The sequence below is a fragment of the Eublepharis macularius genome, chromosome 18 (genome assembly GCF_028583425.1).
Source record: "Eublepharis macularius isolate TG4126 chromosome 18, MPM_Emac_v1.0, whole genome shotgun sequence".
Lineage (NCBI taxonomy): Eukaryota > Metazoa > Chordata > Lepidosauria > Squamata > Eublepharidae > Eublepharis > Eublepharis macularius.
The window spans coordinates 256,398-275,518 of record NC_072807.1 but is presented as its reverse complement, the minus strand read 5'-3'; the positions used below and the strand labels follow the sequence as shown (position 1 = coordinate 275,518).

Sequence of the window (19,121 nt, the reverse complement as noted above, 5' to 3'; positions counted from 1 at the left end):
ATGAGCGAAGCTGCTGTGAAGGAACATAGAGAGGGAGGCGGTCCCATAGGTAAGCTGGACCAAAGCCGTGAAGAACTTTGTATGTAATAATTAATACCTTGTACTGAGCATGGTAAACGATGGGTAGCCAATGGAGCGACTGTAGGATGGGAGTGATGTTCATGCTCCTGCTCTCTCCTGTTAACAGTCGAGCTACAGTATTTTGCACTAATTGGAGCCTTCTAGTTAACTTAGATGGGAGGCCAATGTATAGAGCATTACAATAGTCAAGCCTTGATGTTACCATAGCATGGATCCAAGTGGCCAGGTCAGCCATGTCAAGAGAAGAAGCCATTTTCCAGGCTAGAGTGAGATTGTAGTAAGTGTTTTTTGCCGCTGCCTTAACTTGTTTTTCTAGTAATAACGCTGGATCCAGTATAAACCCTAGGGTCTTAACTGAGTCTGCAAGGGTCAGACAAACTCCATTGAAAGTGGGGAGTACAATGTCCTTCAAGATCTCTGCCTTCCCAACAGGCATCACTTCGGTCTTGTCTGGGTTCAATTTCAATTTGTTGTTTTTTAACTATTTCACCACAGCTGTCAGGCAGCGATCTAAGATTTCTACTGCACCCTGTGGAGACCTGGATAGTGAGATATAGAGTTGGGTGTCATCTGCATATTGATGACATCCCACTCCATAGCTGCAAATGAGTTCTCCTAAAGGTTTACATAGGTTTTACATGGGAGATAAGATTGAACCCTGTGGGACCCCACAAGATAGTTCCCATTCTGGAGATAGTTGATCTCCGATGGCCACTCTTTGAGTCCGCTCCAAGAGAAACAGTTTAGACCAGCCCAGGGCACATCCTCTGATGCCCACTTCTGTTTCTAAATGCCTCAACAGGATGGCATGGGCTACTGTGTCAAAGGCTGCAGATAGATCTAGGAGAAGCAATAAGGAGGCATGACCTTTGTCTATATTCAGACAGAGATCATCTACTAATGCTACTAGTGCTGTCTCTTTCCCATGCCCTGGTCTGAAACCTGACTGGAAAGGGTCCAGGGTGCTAGAGTTATCCAAGAAGGTCTGGAGTTGGTCGGCTACCGCTCTCTCAATCACTTTGCTCAGAAAGGGCAGATTCGAGACTGGGCGATAATTGGCCACATCATTTTTGTCTAGGGATGTTTTTTTAAGTAGCAGATGGATAACCGCCTGTTTGAGCTGCCGGGGAAAGCTGCCCTGAGTTAGTGATTGATTTACAATAGACCTCAGTGGTTCACTTATGTGGTCCTTACTTGATGTTAACAGCCAGAATGGGCAAGGATCGAGCGCACAAGTAGTGGTTTTCATAGACATCAAGATCCTGTTAAGATCTGTCATTGTGATTGGTTCAAAGCAATCCAAATGTAAGCTGGATGGTGCATTTATCATTTCTTCTATCTCGCTTGCATTGCAGCTTGCATCTAGATCAGAGCGTATTCGTGCTATTTTATCAGCGAAAAACTTAGCAAAGGCCTCGCAGTTAATTGTCTGTTTTTGGGACTGTAAAGATTCAGATTTAGGGGTTAGAAGGCATCTGGATATCTTAAACAATTGGGATGGTCGTGAACTAGCCACTGCAATAGTTGCCGAAAAATAACGTTTCTTTGCCACTTTCATTTCCAAGTTGTTGAAGAGCTATGCTGGAAAAGGACTGAAAATAAAACAATAAAACAAATCTTGTAATGTCCTTTTTTTAAAATTTATTGGTGAGTACATAGTTATTACATACACTCCCCATCATACGTAATTTATTTCAACCCCCACCCTTTCCCTCCCCCCTCCTTGTAGACTTCCAACAGCTTTCCAACCGTGGTCTTGGCATTGTAGTTCCTGACATCTCGCCAGCAGCTGTGGCTTGCATCTTCAGAGATGTAGCACCAAAAGACAGAGATCTCTCAGTGTCACAGTGTGGAAAAGATGTTGGCAGGTCCTTTATATCTACTCAGGAGGGGTGGGGTTGAGCTGAGTCATCCTGTAAGAGTTTCCCAGGGTGTGGAATGCTAATGGCGGGAGGCTTCACTATCCTGAGGAGGTTCTTTTGCATATGGATTGGTACCTGATGTGCTAATCTTCTCTGCAGGACTATTCTCGGGGATAGAATGTTTTGTTAGCCTGGTGTTTTTCAGAACTGGAAACCCTGCTCTGTTCATTCTTAAGGTTTCTTCTTTCCTGTTGAAGTTTTGCTTATGCTTGTGAATTTCAATGGCTTCCCTGTGCAGTCTGCCAAAGTAGTTGGAAGTGTTGTCCAGTATTTTGGTGTCCTGGAATAAGATGCTGTGCCCTGTCTGAGTTAGGCTATGTTCAGCCACTGCTGATTTTTCAGGTTGTCCAAGTCTGCAGTGTCTTTCATGTTCTTTTATTCTTGTCTGGATGCTATGCTTTGTGGTCCCGATGTAAACTTGTCCACAGCTGCAGGGTATACGATATACTCCTGCAGAGGTGAGGGGGTCTCTACTGTCTTTTGCTGATCATAGCATCTGTTGTATTTTTTGGGTGGGTCTGAATACTGCTTGAAGGTTATGCTTTTTCATAAGCTTTCCCATCTGATCAGTAATTCCTTTGATATATGGCAAAAACACTTTTCCTGTAGGAGACTGTTTTTCCTTGGTTGTTTGATTCATCCTGGGTTTGATTGCTCTTCGGATTTCATTTCTGGAGTAGCCATTTGCCTGAAGTGCATGGTTTAGATGATTAATTTCCTCATTGAGAAAGTGCGGCTCACATATCCGTCTTGCACGATCCACTAATGTTTTCATTATGCCTCTTTTCTGTCGGGGGTGGTGATTGGAGTTTTTGTGTAAGTACCGATCAGTGTGAGTTGGTTTCCTGTAGACCTTGTGACCTAACTGAAAGTTTGCTTTGCGGATGACCAAGGTATCCAGAAATGGGAGTTTTCCCTCGATTTCTTTCTCCATTGTGAATTGTATGTTCAGGTGGATGTTGTTGAGATGATTCAAAAACCCCATCAATTCTTCCTCCCCATGGCTCCAAATGATAAATGTATCATCCACAAACCGGAACCATACACTAGGTTTGTGGGGTGCTGATTCTAGAGCTGTTTTTTCAAAATGTTCCATGTAGAAGTTTGCTATAACTGGGTAGATATAAAGGACCTGCCAACATCTTTTTCACACTGTGACACTGAGAGATCTCTGTCTTTTGGTGCTACACCTCTGAAGATGCCAGCCACAGCGTCAGGAACTACAATGCCAAGACCACGGCAATACAGCCCGGAAAACCCACAACAACCATCGTTCTCCGGCCGTGAAAGCCTTCGACAATACAGCTTTCCAACCCTTAACCTATCTTATTACTTAACTTATTTTCCATTAAATTCTTCTAAATCATATATGTATTATATCTCTTACTCTAAGCATATTCAAATTCTCTTATATATACTCTATCCACTCCACTAATATATCCATTCTCTACATCACTGTTTAAACTGTATATTTTTGATAAAGTCTCTTAATAGTAATACTTGCTTAGGTTAGTTAATAACTAAATTTTCCCATTAATGGTAAAGTTACTTCTCTCTTCTATTTAAGAAATCACAAATTAATAGTTCTCAAACTGCCACAGTCCTCCTTTCACATCCCATTTTTTTCTAGATATTGTTTCAATTTCCCCCAATCTGCAATATATTCTCCTGAATCAAGGTCTTTGAGTTTTCTTGTCATTTTATCCATCTCAGCCATGTACAGCAATTTGTAAATCCAATCTTCTGTAGTTGGTATTTCTTGTACTTTCCATTTCTGCGCATATAAAAGTCTTGCTGCTGTAGTCATGTAAAATAACAATGTTCTATACTGCATTAGAACATCTTCCATTCCCAAGTTCAGTAGCAGCAACTCTGGGTTCTTATTTATTTGGGTTTGCAAAACCTCATTAATTACTTCAATTATATCTCCCCAGTATTGCTTAGCTACCTCACAAGTCCACCACATATGGTATAATGATCCTTCATGCTTTTTACATTTCCAGCATCTATCTGACATATTAGTATTTCCTCGCGCAATTTTCTTTGGTGTTAGATATCACCTGTACATCATTTTATATACATTCTCTTTAATATTTGTACAAGTTGAAATCTTCAGTGTATTTTTCCACAAATGCTCCCAAGCTTCCATTGTTATTTCTTTATGAAAATGTATTGCCCATTTCACCATCTGGACTTTAACTGTTTCATCTTCCGTGTGCCATTTTAGAAGTATTTTATAAATTTTCGAGATTTCTTTTTTGCCTTCTTGTAAAATCACTTCTTCTAATTCCGACTTTTCCAATCTTATTCCTCCTTTTGAACAGTCCGAGTTGTAAAGATCTCTGATTTGCCTATATTGAAACCATCCATAATAAGGAGATAACTCTTCTTGCGTTTTTATTTTTAACCTTTTATGTTCCATTATTGTTATCTCTTTATAGGTTAAACATTGATGTTCATTATAGACAGCTCTCGGATCTATTACTTCGTATGGTACCACCCATGAGGGGATACCATCTTCCATATAGTCCTTGTATTTCTTCCAGATTGTGAAAAGGCTTCTTCTAATATAATGATGCAAAAACATAGAGCCCGCTTTTACTTTGTCATACCACAGATATGCATGCCATCCAAACAGTTTTTTATGTCCCTCCAAAGCCAGCAATTTACGGTCTTTTAGCATTATCCAATCTTTTAACCATACCAAACATATTGCTTCGTAGTATAATCTTATATTTGGCAGCTGCAGTCCACCTCTTTCTTTCGAATCTTGTAATACTTTCATTTTCACACGGGGTTTCTTGCCTGCCCACACAAAGTCTGAGATTTTCCTTTGCCATTTATCAAATTGTTTGAAGTCTCGGATAATTGGGATTGTTTGCAAGAAAAACATCACACATGGTAACACATTCATCTTGATTGCTGCTATTCTTCCCAACCATGACAAGTTTAATTTATTCCATTTTATCAAATCTCTTTCTATTTGTAGCCACAGTTTCTCATAATTATTTTTAAATAAATCTATATTTTTCGCAGTCAGCTCAATACCTAGATACTTCACTTTATTGGTTACCTCACAATCCGTTATCTCCATTAGTTCTTGCTGTTTTTGCTTTGTCATATTCTTACAAAATATCTTCGACTTCTTTTTGTTCACATAAAATCCAGCCAAGTCTCCAAATTCCTTTATTTTATCTATTATTTTTGGCATGTTGTCTATTGGATCTTCTACTATTACCATTACATCATCCGCAAATGCTCTGACTTTGTAGGAAAATTCCTTTATTTTTGTGCCTCGAATTGTATCGTCCTCTCGTATTTGAATCAACAATATTTCCAAAATCAGAATAAACAACAATGGAGACAAAGGGCAGCCCTGTCTTGTACCTTTGCTTATTTTCAGTTTTTTGGTCAAATCATCATTCACTACAATCGCTGCACACTGGTCTTTATACATTTCTTTCACTGCTTGTATGAACTTTTCTCCCATTTGCAGCTTTTCCATAGTGGCAAACATAAAGTCCCAATTCAGATTGTCAAATGCTTTTTCTGCGTCCACGAAGAAGAAACCAACTTCCCTGTCACAATGCTTGTCATAGTATTCAATAGCGTTTATTACTGTCCTGAAGTTATCCTTAATTTGTCTATTAGGTAAAAATCCAGCCTGTTCTTCTGCAATAAATTCCAACAGCCATCCCTTTAACCTCTCCGCCAAAATTTTTGCAAATATCTTGTAATCATTATTCAGCAACGAAATTGGCCGATAATTTTTAACATTAGTCAGATCTTGTCCATCTTTCGGAATCAACAATATGTTGGCTTCGTTCCATGAGTCAGGAATCCTTTAGCCTTGCAAGATTTCATTCATTACCTCTCTTTAAAAAGGTGCCAATTCATTAGCCATCATTTTATAGAACTTTGCCGTTATTCCATCCGGACCTGGTGCTTTCCCTAATTTAGTTGATTGTATAACTTCTTTTATTTCTTCCTCTGTCACTTCTCTGTTTAACTTTTCTTTCCATTCCTCTGACATCATTGGAAGCTTCGTTTTCTCCAAATATTCTGCTATTGAATCTCTGTTCACCTCCTTTTTTTGGTACAATTTTGCATAGAATTTAAAAAAAGCTTTACTAATAGCTGGTTGATCCAACAGTATTTTATCCTCTTCTTGGATTTTAATTATAGTTTTCTTCTCTTTTTTCTTTTTTAATTGCCAAGCTAGATATTTCCCAGGTTTGTTTGCACCCTCAAATAGTTTTTGATTCATTTTTTTCAAATTCCACTCCAATTCTTTATTATTCATTGCCATCAGTTGTTCTTGCAGAATTTTTATATCCTGGTATATTTTCTTCTTCCCTGGTCTTTTCTTAAGTTGTATCTCTTTGGCTTTAATTTTTTCCATAATTTCATGTCTCTTTTCTTCCTTTCTCCTTCTGTCTCTTGCATTTAAGTCCATTAATATTCCTCTTGTCACAGCTTTGTATGTGCCCCATACCTTGTGAGTTGGCACGTTCTTATTCATGTTATATTGTATAAAGAACTTGGTCTCTCTTCATAGCAACGCCATATTGTCTTCTATCTGCAGCAAATCCTCATTTATCCTCCGTCCTCTTCTTTTAGTATTTTTCCCAAATTTCCACATAACTGGATTGTGATCTGAGCCTACCTTGGGCATTATCTCCACATCCTTAGTCCATAACGCCAGTTCCTTGGAGGCCCAGATCATGTCAATTCTTGATAATGTAAAGTGTCTTACTGAATAAAATGTATATTGTCTGTTTTTGGGATTTTGTCTCCTCCATACATCCTTCAGACTTGTTCTTTAATCGCAAAAAAAGATTTTGGCAAAAGTCCTCTTTTTTTATGTGCACTTTTAGATTTCTTGTCCTCTTCCAAGCTTGTAACTCCATTGAAGTCACCTGCCAAAATTATTTGATCATAGGTCAGTTCGTCTGTTTCTGTAAATCCTTGAAAAAATTTTCTTTTGCACCGTTAGGCGCATAAATTCCAATCACCAAGGTCTTCTTTGAATTCCAAATTATTTCCACTGCTATATACCTGGCTTCTGTATCACATAAAACTAATTTAGGCTGCAGCTCTTCCTTTATATACAATACAACTCCCCTCTTCTTCTTTTTGGAAGCCGCTGCAAATTTGTTTCCAAGTTTTGCAAGTTTTAAATATTTTACATCCTGCTTTTTAATATGTCTCTCTTGCAAACACACTATATTACATTTTTGTTTTAAAAGCCAGTGGAATATAGTCTTGTGTTTAGAAGGTGGATTTAATCCATTACATTCCAAGATATAATTTTACACTCCATGATCAAATTTTAGCACTCTTTGGTAAGTCTTTTTCATTGTCTTTAATAAACATTTCCATCTCCTGACCAGATCTGATATTCCTCCTAGTTCCACCAAATTTGAAAGCCAGCCCTTCAGGTATTTCCCATCTATATCTAATTTTCAAGTCTTTTAACATCTGGACCAGCTCTCTGTACTTTTTCCTCTCCAGCAACACCGATCTGGGCAGCTCTTTCATGATTCTCACCGCTTTCCCATCAACTACTAATGGATCTTGAAATTGTTTACTCACGATTAGGGATGTGCGTTTCAGCTTTCTGAATGCCGAAAGAAAGCCGAAACAAAAGTGTTTCGGCTTCTTTCGGGTTAGCCGAAACGTTTCAGAGAAAGCCGAAACGTTTTGGCTAGCCGAAAGAAAAAAAGCCGAAACGTTTCGGCTTCTTTCAGCTTTCTTTCGGCTTTTCAATGGGAAAATGCCTCCGTCTTCCCGGATGTCTGGGGGAGGCATTTTCCCACCAAATCAGCCCAAAATTGGTGGGGACCTTCCTCTAGCCCCTCTCTAAAAACCGCCCAAGTTTCAGACCGATTGGACTTTGGGGGGCCATGTTATGGCCCCCCAAAGCAGGTCCCCTTATCCTCCCATAAGAAAGCGAAGGAGCAGCATATTGTTAGCATGCTGCTGCTCATCTCTACGCCGCTCCTCCGCCTTCGCCCAGCCGCCTGAGGCTTGCGCTGGTGCTGGCCTGCCGGCGGGCCAGCACCGCGTCCCAGCACGGGCGGAGGGTGACTTACACGGGTGTAAAGACCAGATACGCTGTCGCAAGCCTTAGTTTGGTTCCTATTCACTTTCCCCGCCCCTCTTAGGATTGGGCTGCCTGCTTCTAAGGAGAATTCCGGCTTGATTTGATCTAGTACCCACTTATTTGTCTTTTTGGCTGTCCATGGTATCTGCAAAACTCTTCTCCAGCACCACATTTCAAATGAATCAATTTTTTTCCTGTCAGCTTTCTTTACTGTCCAACTTTCACATCCATACATGGCAATGGGGAATACCATAGTTTGGATTATCTTGATCTTGGTTCCCAGAGAGACATCTTTATCTTTAAGGATCTTATCTAGCTCCCTCACTGCTCCCTAGCTGCTCTTACAAGTCTCAATCGCCTTCTGATTTCCTTGTTGCAATCTCCCTGTTGGTTGATGATTGAGCCAAGGAATAGAAAATCTTGAACAACTTCAATTTCCTCATTGTCAACTTTAAAGTTGTGTAATTCCTCGGTAGTCATTACTTTTGTCTTCTTGATGTTCAGTTGTAATCCTGCTTTCGTGCTTTCCCCTTTAACTTTCATCAGTAGTCGTTTCAAGTCTTCACTATTTTCTGCTAGTAATGTGGTGTCATCTGCATATCTCAAATTGTTAATGTTCCTCCCACCAATTTTCACTCCACCTTCTTCTAGATCTAATCCAGCTTTCCTTACGATATACTCTGCATAGAGGTTGAACAGGTAGGGAGATAATAGGCATCCTTGTCTGACACCCTTGCCAATTGGAAACCATTCTGTTTCCCCCATATTCTGTCCTGACAGTAGCCTCTTGTCCAGAGTACAAGTTGTGCATCAAAACAATCAGATGTTGTGGCACCCCCATTTCTTTTAAGACTCTCCATAGCTTTTCATGATCTACACAGTCAAAAGCTTTGCTGTAATCTATAAAACACAGGCTGATTTTCTTCTGAAATTCCCTGGTATGTTCCATTAGCCATTGTAAATTTGCAATGTGATTTCTAGTGCCTCTTCCTTTTCTGAATCCAGCTTGAACAGCTGGCATTTCTCGTTCCATATATGGTAAGAGACTTTGCTGTATAATTTTGAGCATCACTTTGCTTGCATGGGAAGTTAATGCAATTGTCCGATAGTTACTGCACTCCTTGGCGTCCCCTTTTTGGGGGATTGGAATGTAGACTGAGCGTTTCCAGTCGGTGGGCCATTGTTTTGTTTTCCATATTTGTTGACATATTCTTGTTAAGATTCTGATGGACTCCATTTCTGTGGCTTGAAATAGCTCTATTTGTATTCCATCTACTCCAGGTGCTTTGTTTCTCTCAATTGCTTTGGGTGCAGCTTTTACCTCACTTTCTAGGATTTCTGGTTCTTCAACAAAAGATTCTTCGTCAAAAGTATCTGTCATCCTTCCATCTCTTTTGTATAGTTCCTCAGTGTATCATTTCCATCTTTCCTTTATTTTGTCCTGATCAGATACTGTATTTCCATATTGATCTTTTAGCATCCAAAGCCGTGGCTTGAATTTCCCTTTGATTTCTCGGATCTGTTGGAACAAATCTCTTGTTCTTCCTTTTTTGTTGTTCTCTTCTATTTCTTTGCACTGGTTATTATAATAGATTTCTTTGTCTCTGCGTACAAGTCGCTGAAAAGCTGCATTTAGAGTTTTGACCCTATTTCTGTTGCCTTTTGTTTTCGCTTCACTTCTATCATTAGCAATTTTAAGCGTTTCCTCAGACATCCATTTAGGCTTCTCCTTTCTTTTGGCTACAGGGATAGTCTTTGCACATTCTTCCTTGATAATATCTCTAGTTTCAGCCCATAATTCCTCTGGCTCACGATCAATTAAACTTAGTATTGTAAATCTGTTCCTTACGTGGTCTTTAAATTCTTCAGGAATATTATTTAGATTGTATTTTGGCACTATGATTCTTTTAGTGTTTCTCTTCAGCTTTATTCTAATTTTTGATATTAACAACTCATGATCTGTATTGCAATCAGCTCCTGGTCTTGTTTTAGCTGAGAGAATAGAGCTTCTCCATCTACTGCTTCCAATTATGTAATCTGTTTGGTTCCTGTATTGGTCACCTGGTGATTTCCACGTATAAAATCGTCTTTTTGGTTGCCTGAAGCATGTATTAGCAATGAACAGGTTGTTGGCTTCACAAAATTATATGAGCCGCTCTCCTGCTTCATTTCGTGATCTTAATCCAAATTTTCCAACTATGTTTGATTCTGCTTTATCACCTACTTTTGCATTCCAGTCACCTATGATTATCAGCATATCTTGTTTAGGTGTGTGGTCAATTTCTTCTTGGACACTTGCATAAAAGTTTTCTATTTCCTCCTCGTCAGCAGCCATAGTTGGAGCATAAACTTGAATGTTGGTTATGTTAACAGACTTTCCCTGAAGTCTGATTGATATTACTCAGTCAGACCTTGTGCTGTAGCTCTTGACTGCTTGTGCTATGTCTCAACTCACTATTAGAGCAACACCGTTTCTTTTGAGTTCATTTCTGCAATAAAACACTGTGTGATTTTCTGACTGGAAATGTCCTGAGTCGGTCCACATTAGTTCACTCACACCCAGGACTGCAATGTTTAAATGTTCCGTTTCTTGTTTTACCAATTTCTAGCTTACCTGTTTTCATACTTCTCACGTTCCATGTTCCTATTATGTGTGTCGCACAGCTTTGGATGTTCCTTCTGCATCTATTCATGTCTGCAACTGGATGTCCTTTCGTCTTTAATCCAGTTCCATAATTAAGAATAGTGCTATTTGTACTTGTCCTCGGCTCTTCCCCAGTAGCCAATTGAGTGCTGTCCAACCTGGGGGTCCTGTCTTCTAGCACTGTATCTTTTTTCATTTTGGACTGTCTCGTCATAGGATTTTCAAGATAAGAGATTAGAAGAAGTGGTTTACCATTGCCTTCTTCCGCTTCGCAGTACTAACCAACGTTAGTTGAAGTGACACTGCTGTTGTCTGTGAAAGATCGTCCGCCAGTGTTACCTTCCACTACTGCTGCTGCCCAGTAGCTAACCTTCAAGGATTCTTCCACTCCCATCACCATTGGAACATTCAGTTCTGTTCTGCTGATGTGACCATTGAATCTTGAAGGGGGTGGATACATCTTAGTCTGGTATCTCAGCTTTGACCATTCCTCCTTGAGTGACTCTTATAGAAGTTTAGACTCTTGACCAAGCCTGTGCTCCTGACGGGGTTGCTCTCAGCTTCACTGACACACTCAAACCCCCTCACCATGTTAAGGTATGTATCCAAGAAGGAGAAAATTTGTTGTAGAATTCCTTAAAAATTTGAGTTATTTCTGCTGATTTATTGCATATGTGACCTTTAGGGTCTTGTATTGATGATAGCATTCTGGAGGATTTTTTTTTCTTTTATTCTCCATGATAAGTTTTTAAGATGTTTTGAGGAGAGGTACCAATGTTTTTGTTTCAAAACTAGAAGGTTTCTCTGGATTTGGTTTGTTTCTAGAGTTTCTAGTAGCTTGTGTTCGTTCAAAAGCCTGCGGTAGACTTTTTTATTCCCTTTTTTGTTGTTGTTGCTCTAAGATCTTAATTATCTCCAGTATTGCTTGTTTTTGTTTATTTTTCTTTTTGTTTGTGTGTGCTGATGTTGAGATGAGATGATTTCTCAATACTGCTTTGAAGGTATCCTGCTTTATGTGGAGTAGGGTTTCTGGTGAGTTATTGTCTTTTAGAAAGTTTATGATAGATTGTTCTACTTCCTTAGTTGCAGCTTCATTGACTTTTGTTTAGTGTCCAATGTTTTTCTGATGTAATTTGTGGACCAATTGCTAGTGTGCAGGTTGTCCATGCATGATCTGACCATGTTATGTTTCCAATCTGTGAGTTAATAGCTCCATTCATTAGTTTGCTTGTGGTAAGGATGTAATCATTCCTGGTGTGTGTGTTATGTCTTGATGAGTAGTAATCCTTTTCTTGGTTGTGCATTTCGAATTTAGCTAGTATATCTCTTGGGTTATTTTTTCTCAGTTGTTTTCTCGAGCTGATCTGATGCGCCTTTGTTATTGTTGGGGCTATGTTATCCTCCAATTGCAGCATCTTTGCCAGCCAAGCTGCTAGGAAAGAAGGCAGGTCTCCTTGAGTGTTATTTCTTCTTCCAGGCCCCTAAATTTAAGGTTCCGCTGACGAGAAGTAATTTCCAAATTAAAAATTCTTTCCTGCAGATTGGTATTCTTTTTTTGAAGGTTTTGTATCTTGTATTGGAATCTGTTGCCGAGATCTAAAGCACAATCGGCTTTTTGAGATGTTTTGTTCAGGTCTAGTTTGATTTTGGCTAGCTGATCTGCTAACGGCTGTATTAATGCTTCCATTTGCTTTAAGATGTTAGATTCCAAGTTGGATCGTTGTGGTGTTAAGACAGGGTCATCGAGATTTACTGTTGCAGAGGCTGCATCATGTCTCTCTTCCTCAGCCATCTCTAGCTGCTTGGAGTTTTTCTCTTGTGACACAGTTGAGTATGTTGCTGGGAAATACTCTTGCAACATTTTAGCAACTTTGGATGAGGCTTTCTTTTTTTCTGTATCTTTTTTTGCCCATATTATATTGGGCAACAAGGGAATTATGTTGCTTTCCACCAGGATTTTAGAGGCAGGAGAGACAGAGCTTGTTTTTTAGGAGTCCATCTTGTTGATGCCGACACCATGCCCCTCTTCCTTTTGTTTTTTGTTTGGTTGCCAAATTCCAGGTGGGGCATGTAGGTCTTCAGGAATTACAAGTCATCTCCTGACTACAGAGATCTGTTCCTATGGAGGAAATGGCAGCTTTGGAGGGTGGAATCTATGGCACTACACTGAGGTCCCTCCTCTCCTCAAACTCTGCCCTTCACTTCCAAAACTCCAGAAATTTCCCAGCCCAGAGTTTGTGACCCTGCCTTGCTGTTGTTTGCCCTTTTTGATTCCCCACTCCTCCACTTGAAACCAGCTGGGTGACCTTGGGTCAGTCACAGCTCTCTGAAGCTCTCTCAGCCCCACCCACCTCACAGGGTGATTGTTGTGGGGATAATAACATACTTTGTAAACCGCTCTGAGTGGGCATTAAGTTGCCCTGAAGGGTGGAGTATAAATAAAATATTATTATTATTGGTGACATTGGGTTAGTCACAGCTTCCTGGAGCTCTCTCAGCCCCATCCCCCTCGCAGGGTGATTGTTGTGAGGATAATAATAACATACTTTGTAAACCTCTCTGAGTGGGTGTTAAGTTGTCCTGAAGGGCAGTATATAAATGAATGTTGTTGTTGTTTGGTTTATTTCTTTAGCTCCATGTATTCTGTCTACACCCTCCCCTCTCAACTGTTACAAACACACAGCTGCTAAAGCACAGTTAAACAAAGGAAGGTGGGGAAAGGCCAGAGCTCCATGAGCCCCTCCTTTCTGGGGTTCTATTTTTTTCCTGTCTCAGGATCCGTACAGCATCTAACAATTGTCATAACATTCAAGCATTAAAGCCTCATAGAATAGTACAACAGCATTATAAAACCATCTAAAGGTAGGATTGCTAACCTCCAGGTAGTAACTATACAAAAATAGAGCACCGCCAATGATGTGCAATGATGCCACTTCTGAGATGTGATGTTATCACACCGGCCACAGGCATACTCCTGCACTTCACACAGGGCAAATTCAGCCAGACAGCTTTTTGAGACAACTGTTGAATGAACACTAATATAAAAGAAAGAAATCCCGCCTACTTGGGTCCAAAATTGGCCCCAGCAAAGTGTGGGAGCACACCTGGGAGCACACCTGCCGCCAGCACGATGTCACTTGGAGGACGTGATGTCGTCGTGCCCACCAGGAGCTCTTTTGGGGGCTTGCTTTCCTGGGTTGCCTGTTGGTGACAGGCAATCACTGCAGGGGAGGGGTTGCCACCTCCCACCAATCACTTGGTCAGCAATGGGGCAAACCCCCCGGGAGATTGCACACCAGCAGAGTGTGACTGGGAAGCCTATCTCCAGGCTACAGAGATCAACTCCCTGGTGAAAATGGCTTCTTTGGAGGGAGGATTTTATGGCATTATACCCTATTGAGGCCCTTCCTCTCCCCAAACCCTGCCCACCCCCTAATATCCAGGAATTTCCCTACCCGGAGCAAATAACCTTGTCTGAAGGGTATCATAAAACCTTTGCCTGGCACTGTCCAGTCAGTCAAATCAAAGGCTTTTCATCACAGAAATGTCTTGGGTTTTCTTTAAAAGGGCTGCAGCCTCTCCTCTCTGGGAGTGAGGGTGCAACCACCAAAAAGGTCTTACCGTTGGTCCCTGCTAATCTCACCTGAAACGATGTTGGTTCTTATGGGTCTTGCCTGTTGATCTCAGGGTAACGTGATCCCCTCTGACGACTTCTACTGATCTTCAGGGTGGTTTCAGGGTTCTTGCTGCTTACCTGGTGCTTGTCCATACATGGGTATTTTTCATGGGATGAGTGCAACATGTTGCCAGAGTCTGACCGGTTTCATAAATCTGTTTTTTAAAATGTGGCCTTTTTAATAGTTTACAAATAATGTTAATAAAATTAAGTTTTTCTTTTGCAAGTGGCACAAAATGTCACTGGAAACGTATAAGGTGTATTGCTGAAATAACAATTAACTTCTGTTCTTAGGGTTGCCAAGTCCTTTTACCTTTCTGGCAGGAGGGGGGACCTGGCAGTTACTGGGAACGATTTCTTTGTGGGCACGCTCCCAGCGGGCATGCACCCACTGCCCTCTGGCCTAGGTTTTCTGCCTCCTGGGCCTATTCCTCAGGCCTTTCTCCCCCCCCCCCCGCCAGCCAGTTGAGTGGGGGACTGACGGTCCTACCTGTACTGGTTGTTTCTGCTACCAGCAGATCCTGCAAGAATAAAGACATCCTAAGCTGATTTAGCATTTTGTGTCCCTTGTGCAATTGTTACTACTATACAAAAACTGCAAAAAAAAATTTGTATGAAACATCCTGCCGCAGGTCTTTAGTTGAGAGCAAACGCTTGAAAAGGAAGTGCCTCTTTTGTGTGTCTGACTGTGTCTGTTGGGTGGTTTTTGAGCTGTTGATTAAACAGTTCTCCTTATTTTGAGGCAGAAAAAGCTACTTCTGAGGATCTTGAGGACTCTATTTTATAATATTCAGACCATGCTTACTGTTTTGCATGTTTCAGGATTTGGGAGTCTCCTCTCCTCCTAGCTGCAAAGGAAAATGATGTCCAAGCCCTTCAGAAACTGCTTGCCAGCTGCAGCTGTGACGTTCATGAGAGAGGTACTGATCCACGTCACCCACGGAGGGAGAGGGAAACTTCCAAAATTCTCTTCATCTGATCTTCCCAGATTCTAGAGTTCCAAATTAACTGATCTTTTAGAATCAATGCATTAGGAATTCCCCATTGCACTGTTTCCCCATAGCTAAATATACAGACCATCAAGAATTTGCAGTTTGCTGCAGTTAATTTGTATTTCCGCTCTCTACATTGCCAAAGCATATGCAGGCATTAATAAAACACTGCAAATATATTTGATGTGTTCATTCATTAATTTTAGAGGGAAAGTGGGAGCACAATACACATCAGAAAAACATCGCATGGAAAGAATCTTGGTACAATCATATATAGAAATACATCAAAATGGATTCTCATGAGTTTTATCATTGCCCATTGATAATATGAGTGTAGGAGACACAAAGAGGAAGAGAGAGGCAAATGATCTAGAATCTGTGGCAAACAATGTGCTCCATTTCCAAGTTTAATTTTAGAAATGCTTCTAGTTGAACAAAAATTCAGAAGTGGAACACAGCTGAACAAAATTTCAAAACAATAAGAGAAATCAAAGGGGGGAAATTCTCTCATGCCTAATGGACAGAAAGTGAGACATAATGCTAGGAATAAGTTTTAGAAGGTAATTTCATTAATGTTGAAGGGGGCATTGGAAGTGGTGTATGAACCAGAAACAGCAGGTGCTTTGAGCTTCCTGATCCAAAATATAATGTTTGCATCTCCTGTACCCAGAAGGTGCTACGACTGTATCAAGTGCATACATATCCTCTAGGAGAAGCAGGAATTGTTTGAGAAGAAAGTAGATGTGGAGAAACAGGAAGAAGCAAGGAACGTGTTCATGTTCCCCAGAGAGTCTTGCCAAATTAGAGCTATCGCTTGCTGCGAGAGCATTTGCCCCGTATGTAGAATGACACATGCCGTAGTCTATGCTCTTCATGCTCTTTCTAGGAGCTGTAGGGGAGACAGCCCTTCATGTCGCTGCCTTATACAATAGCATTGAAGCTGCTCAGCTCCTGTTGAACACGGCTCCAGAACTAGTGGATGAAGCTATGACATCAGAGCTGTACACAGGTAAAGATCCAAACGTGGACAGGGGGTTGTATTTTACCCAGCAGAATAGGGTTCACTAAAGTCATTGCCTCGTCGTCTATTTACCCATAGTGTGCACGTGTTGGTGTGTCTGTGTCTGATCTTCTCCAGCAGTGTGTTGTCCCAGCCCCTGTTCACAAGTTACAGTGTATACTTCATTTTTCTTTATATATGTATTGAGTAATTCTTCTGTTATATTCAACACATGTACAACTGATCATATGATTTAAATGCCACTTTTATCTAGGTACTCCCTTGTTTCATTTGTGAATGTGTGTTTGCTCTTTCTTACAAACAGATGTACTCACGTACATGCCAGATGTGTATACTACTGGCTTGTAATCATTTAACATTTGTGATCTGTTTGGTTAGGTTTTAGTTTTTTAACATTTATATCAGAGCTCAGCATTTTATACATTGAGGGAGGGGGGACGGTTACTATTTTTTTTCTCAAATCAACCCAGAGAGGTAAATTGAACTGATAGTCACTGACTCAAAGAGAGCTTCATGGCTAAACTGGATTTTAATTCAGATCTCCCTGGCATAAGACTAATATCCTCTTCATTTTGTTTACACCAGTACATATTTAATAAAAATAATAAAGGAGGATAATTTATATAGTGCTTTAAAATGTATATATTTATTTGTATCCTGCTTCCCAATGGGGATCCCAAAGCAGCTTAAAACGTCATTCTTCCCTCCTGCTTTTTATCCTCAGAGCAGCAACCTGGTGAGATAGGTGAGGCTGAAAGGGTGTGGCTGTCCCAGGTGAGGCTGAAAGGGTGTGGCTGTCCCAGGTGAGGCTGAAAGGGTGTGGCTGTCCCAGGTTACCCAGCCAGCTTCCATGGCAGATTGGAGATCTGAACCAAGGCCTCCCACATCCTAGACCAACACACTTAACAATACACCAGGCTGGCTCAAAGTACTTCAAATATATTATCTCTGTAATCTTTATAACAACTCTGTTGCATTTTGAATATTCTGAAATGCTTGTTGTACAGAGTAGCTCAGTATGATTGTCTTCATACTGCAAGGCAGAGGCTGAGAGCAGATTGTCTGCCACCAGCTTCTTGTGAATTCAGGGCAAGATTGGAACCTGGGACTTCTCAACTCAAACTCTTACAGTGCATTCCTAAACTGAATTATGCTTTCTTTATGTCTATTGAGAAGAGCCCCGTGGCGCAGAGTGGTAAGTGGCAGTACTCAGGGCTTTTTTTCTGGGAAAAGAGGTGGTGGAACTCAGTGGGTTGCCCTCAGTGAGAATGGTCACATGGCTGGTGGCCCCGCCCCCTGATCTCCAGGCAATCTAAACTCCCCTCTGTCTGGAGATCAGGGGGCGGGGCCACCAGCCATGTGACCATTTTCAAGAGGTTCCGGAACTCCGTTCCTCCACGTTCCTGCTGAAAAAAAGCCCTGGCAGTACTGCAGCCCAAGCTCTGCTCGTGACCTGAGTTTGATCCTGGCAGAAGCCAGGTTCAACTAGCCAGCTCAAGGTTGACTCAGCCTTCCATCCTTCCGAGGTTGGTAAAATGAGTACCCCAATTTCCTGGAGGTAAAGTGTAGATGACTGGGGAAGGCAATGGCAAACCACCCCATAGAAAGTCTGCCAAGAGAATGTCGTGATGCGACATCCCCCCGTGGGTCAGTAATGACTCGGTGCTTGTACAGGGGACTACCTTTACCTTTACCGTATGTCCTTTGAAGTCAAGGGGTTTAGAAGGGAGTAACTCTGCTTAGGGATGGCACTGTTAGTCACCATTCCACACTAGCTAGACAAATATGCTTGGAGAAATTAAGATGAATATTACAGTAACAGAAATGAAGTCAACAAAGCACTAAAATGCTTGAATGAATGCAGTGAATTTATGCTATTTGTTTTAACTATTAATCTTGTAATTTCATTAGTAATGAAAATTGGCATCCATAAGAACGATGTATCAAACACCATTAAGGGGTTGCCCACCTCCAGGTGGGGATCTTCAGGCTGCAGAGGTCAGTTTCCCCGAAGGAAACGGCAGCACCTGAGGGTGGGCTTTAGGGCATCACATCCCCACTGAGCTCCCCCCCCCAAAGTCTGCCCTCCCCAGGCTGTGCCCCCAAATCTCCAGGAATTTCCCAACATGGACTTGGCAACTATTCCTCTCTCTTCTGGGGTTAACCCAGTTATGTTTATTTGGAGAGACTTGGAGGCTAACATAAAAGACGGTTGATTTAAGAGGGTCTTTTGGTGTTCACCTGCAAACTAGCCTGAGGTTACGATGATTCAGTTTTTGTCAATAATGTCTTCTGTCTAAATTGTGAACAGCAAAATTCAAATCCAGTAGCACCTTAAAAAGCAACAAGATTTTCAGAGTATGCTCTCAAACTGCTGCTGGACTCGAATCTTGCTGTTCTACTGCAGACCAACACAGCTATCCACATGGAACTGTCTAAACTGTGGCATACTGTGAACTTCTCTAAGGATCCATTTGTGTATTGCAGGACAGACGGCTCTGCACATTGCTGTGGTGAACAAAAACCTGAGTCTGGTGAAAGCTCTGCTTGAAAATGGGGCAGATATTAACAGCCCTCGAGCCACTGGATATGTCTTCAGATACAGGAGTGACAACCACATCTATTTTGGTAGGTCTTCAGTCCCAGAGACTGTCTGCTGACCGGGTTGTCCTTCTCGAG

At 41.1% G+C, this 19,121-nt stretch overlaps 1 protein-coding gene across 1 annotated transcript in view; it reads left to right on the top strand.

The window, feature by feature from the left end:
- LOC129345827 (transient receptor potential cation channel subfamily V member 6-like) overlaps positions 1-19,121 on the top strand; it is a 186,260-nt gene that overhangs the window by 61,947 nt on the left and 105,192 nt on the right. Inside the window, exons 2-4 of the mRNA XM_055003072.1 lie at positions 15,252-15,349; positions 16,308-16,430; positions 18,930-19,070. Of these exons, the coding sequence (XP_054859047.1) occupies positions 15,252-15,349; positions 16,308-16,430; positions 18,930-19,070 (362 nt within the window). The remainder of the gene's footprint in view (positions 1-15,251; positions 15,350-16,307; positions 16,431-18,929; positions 19,071-19,121) is intronic.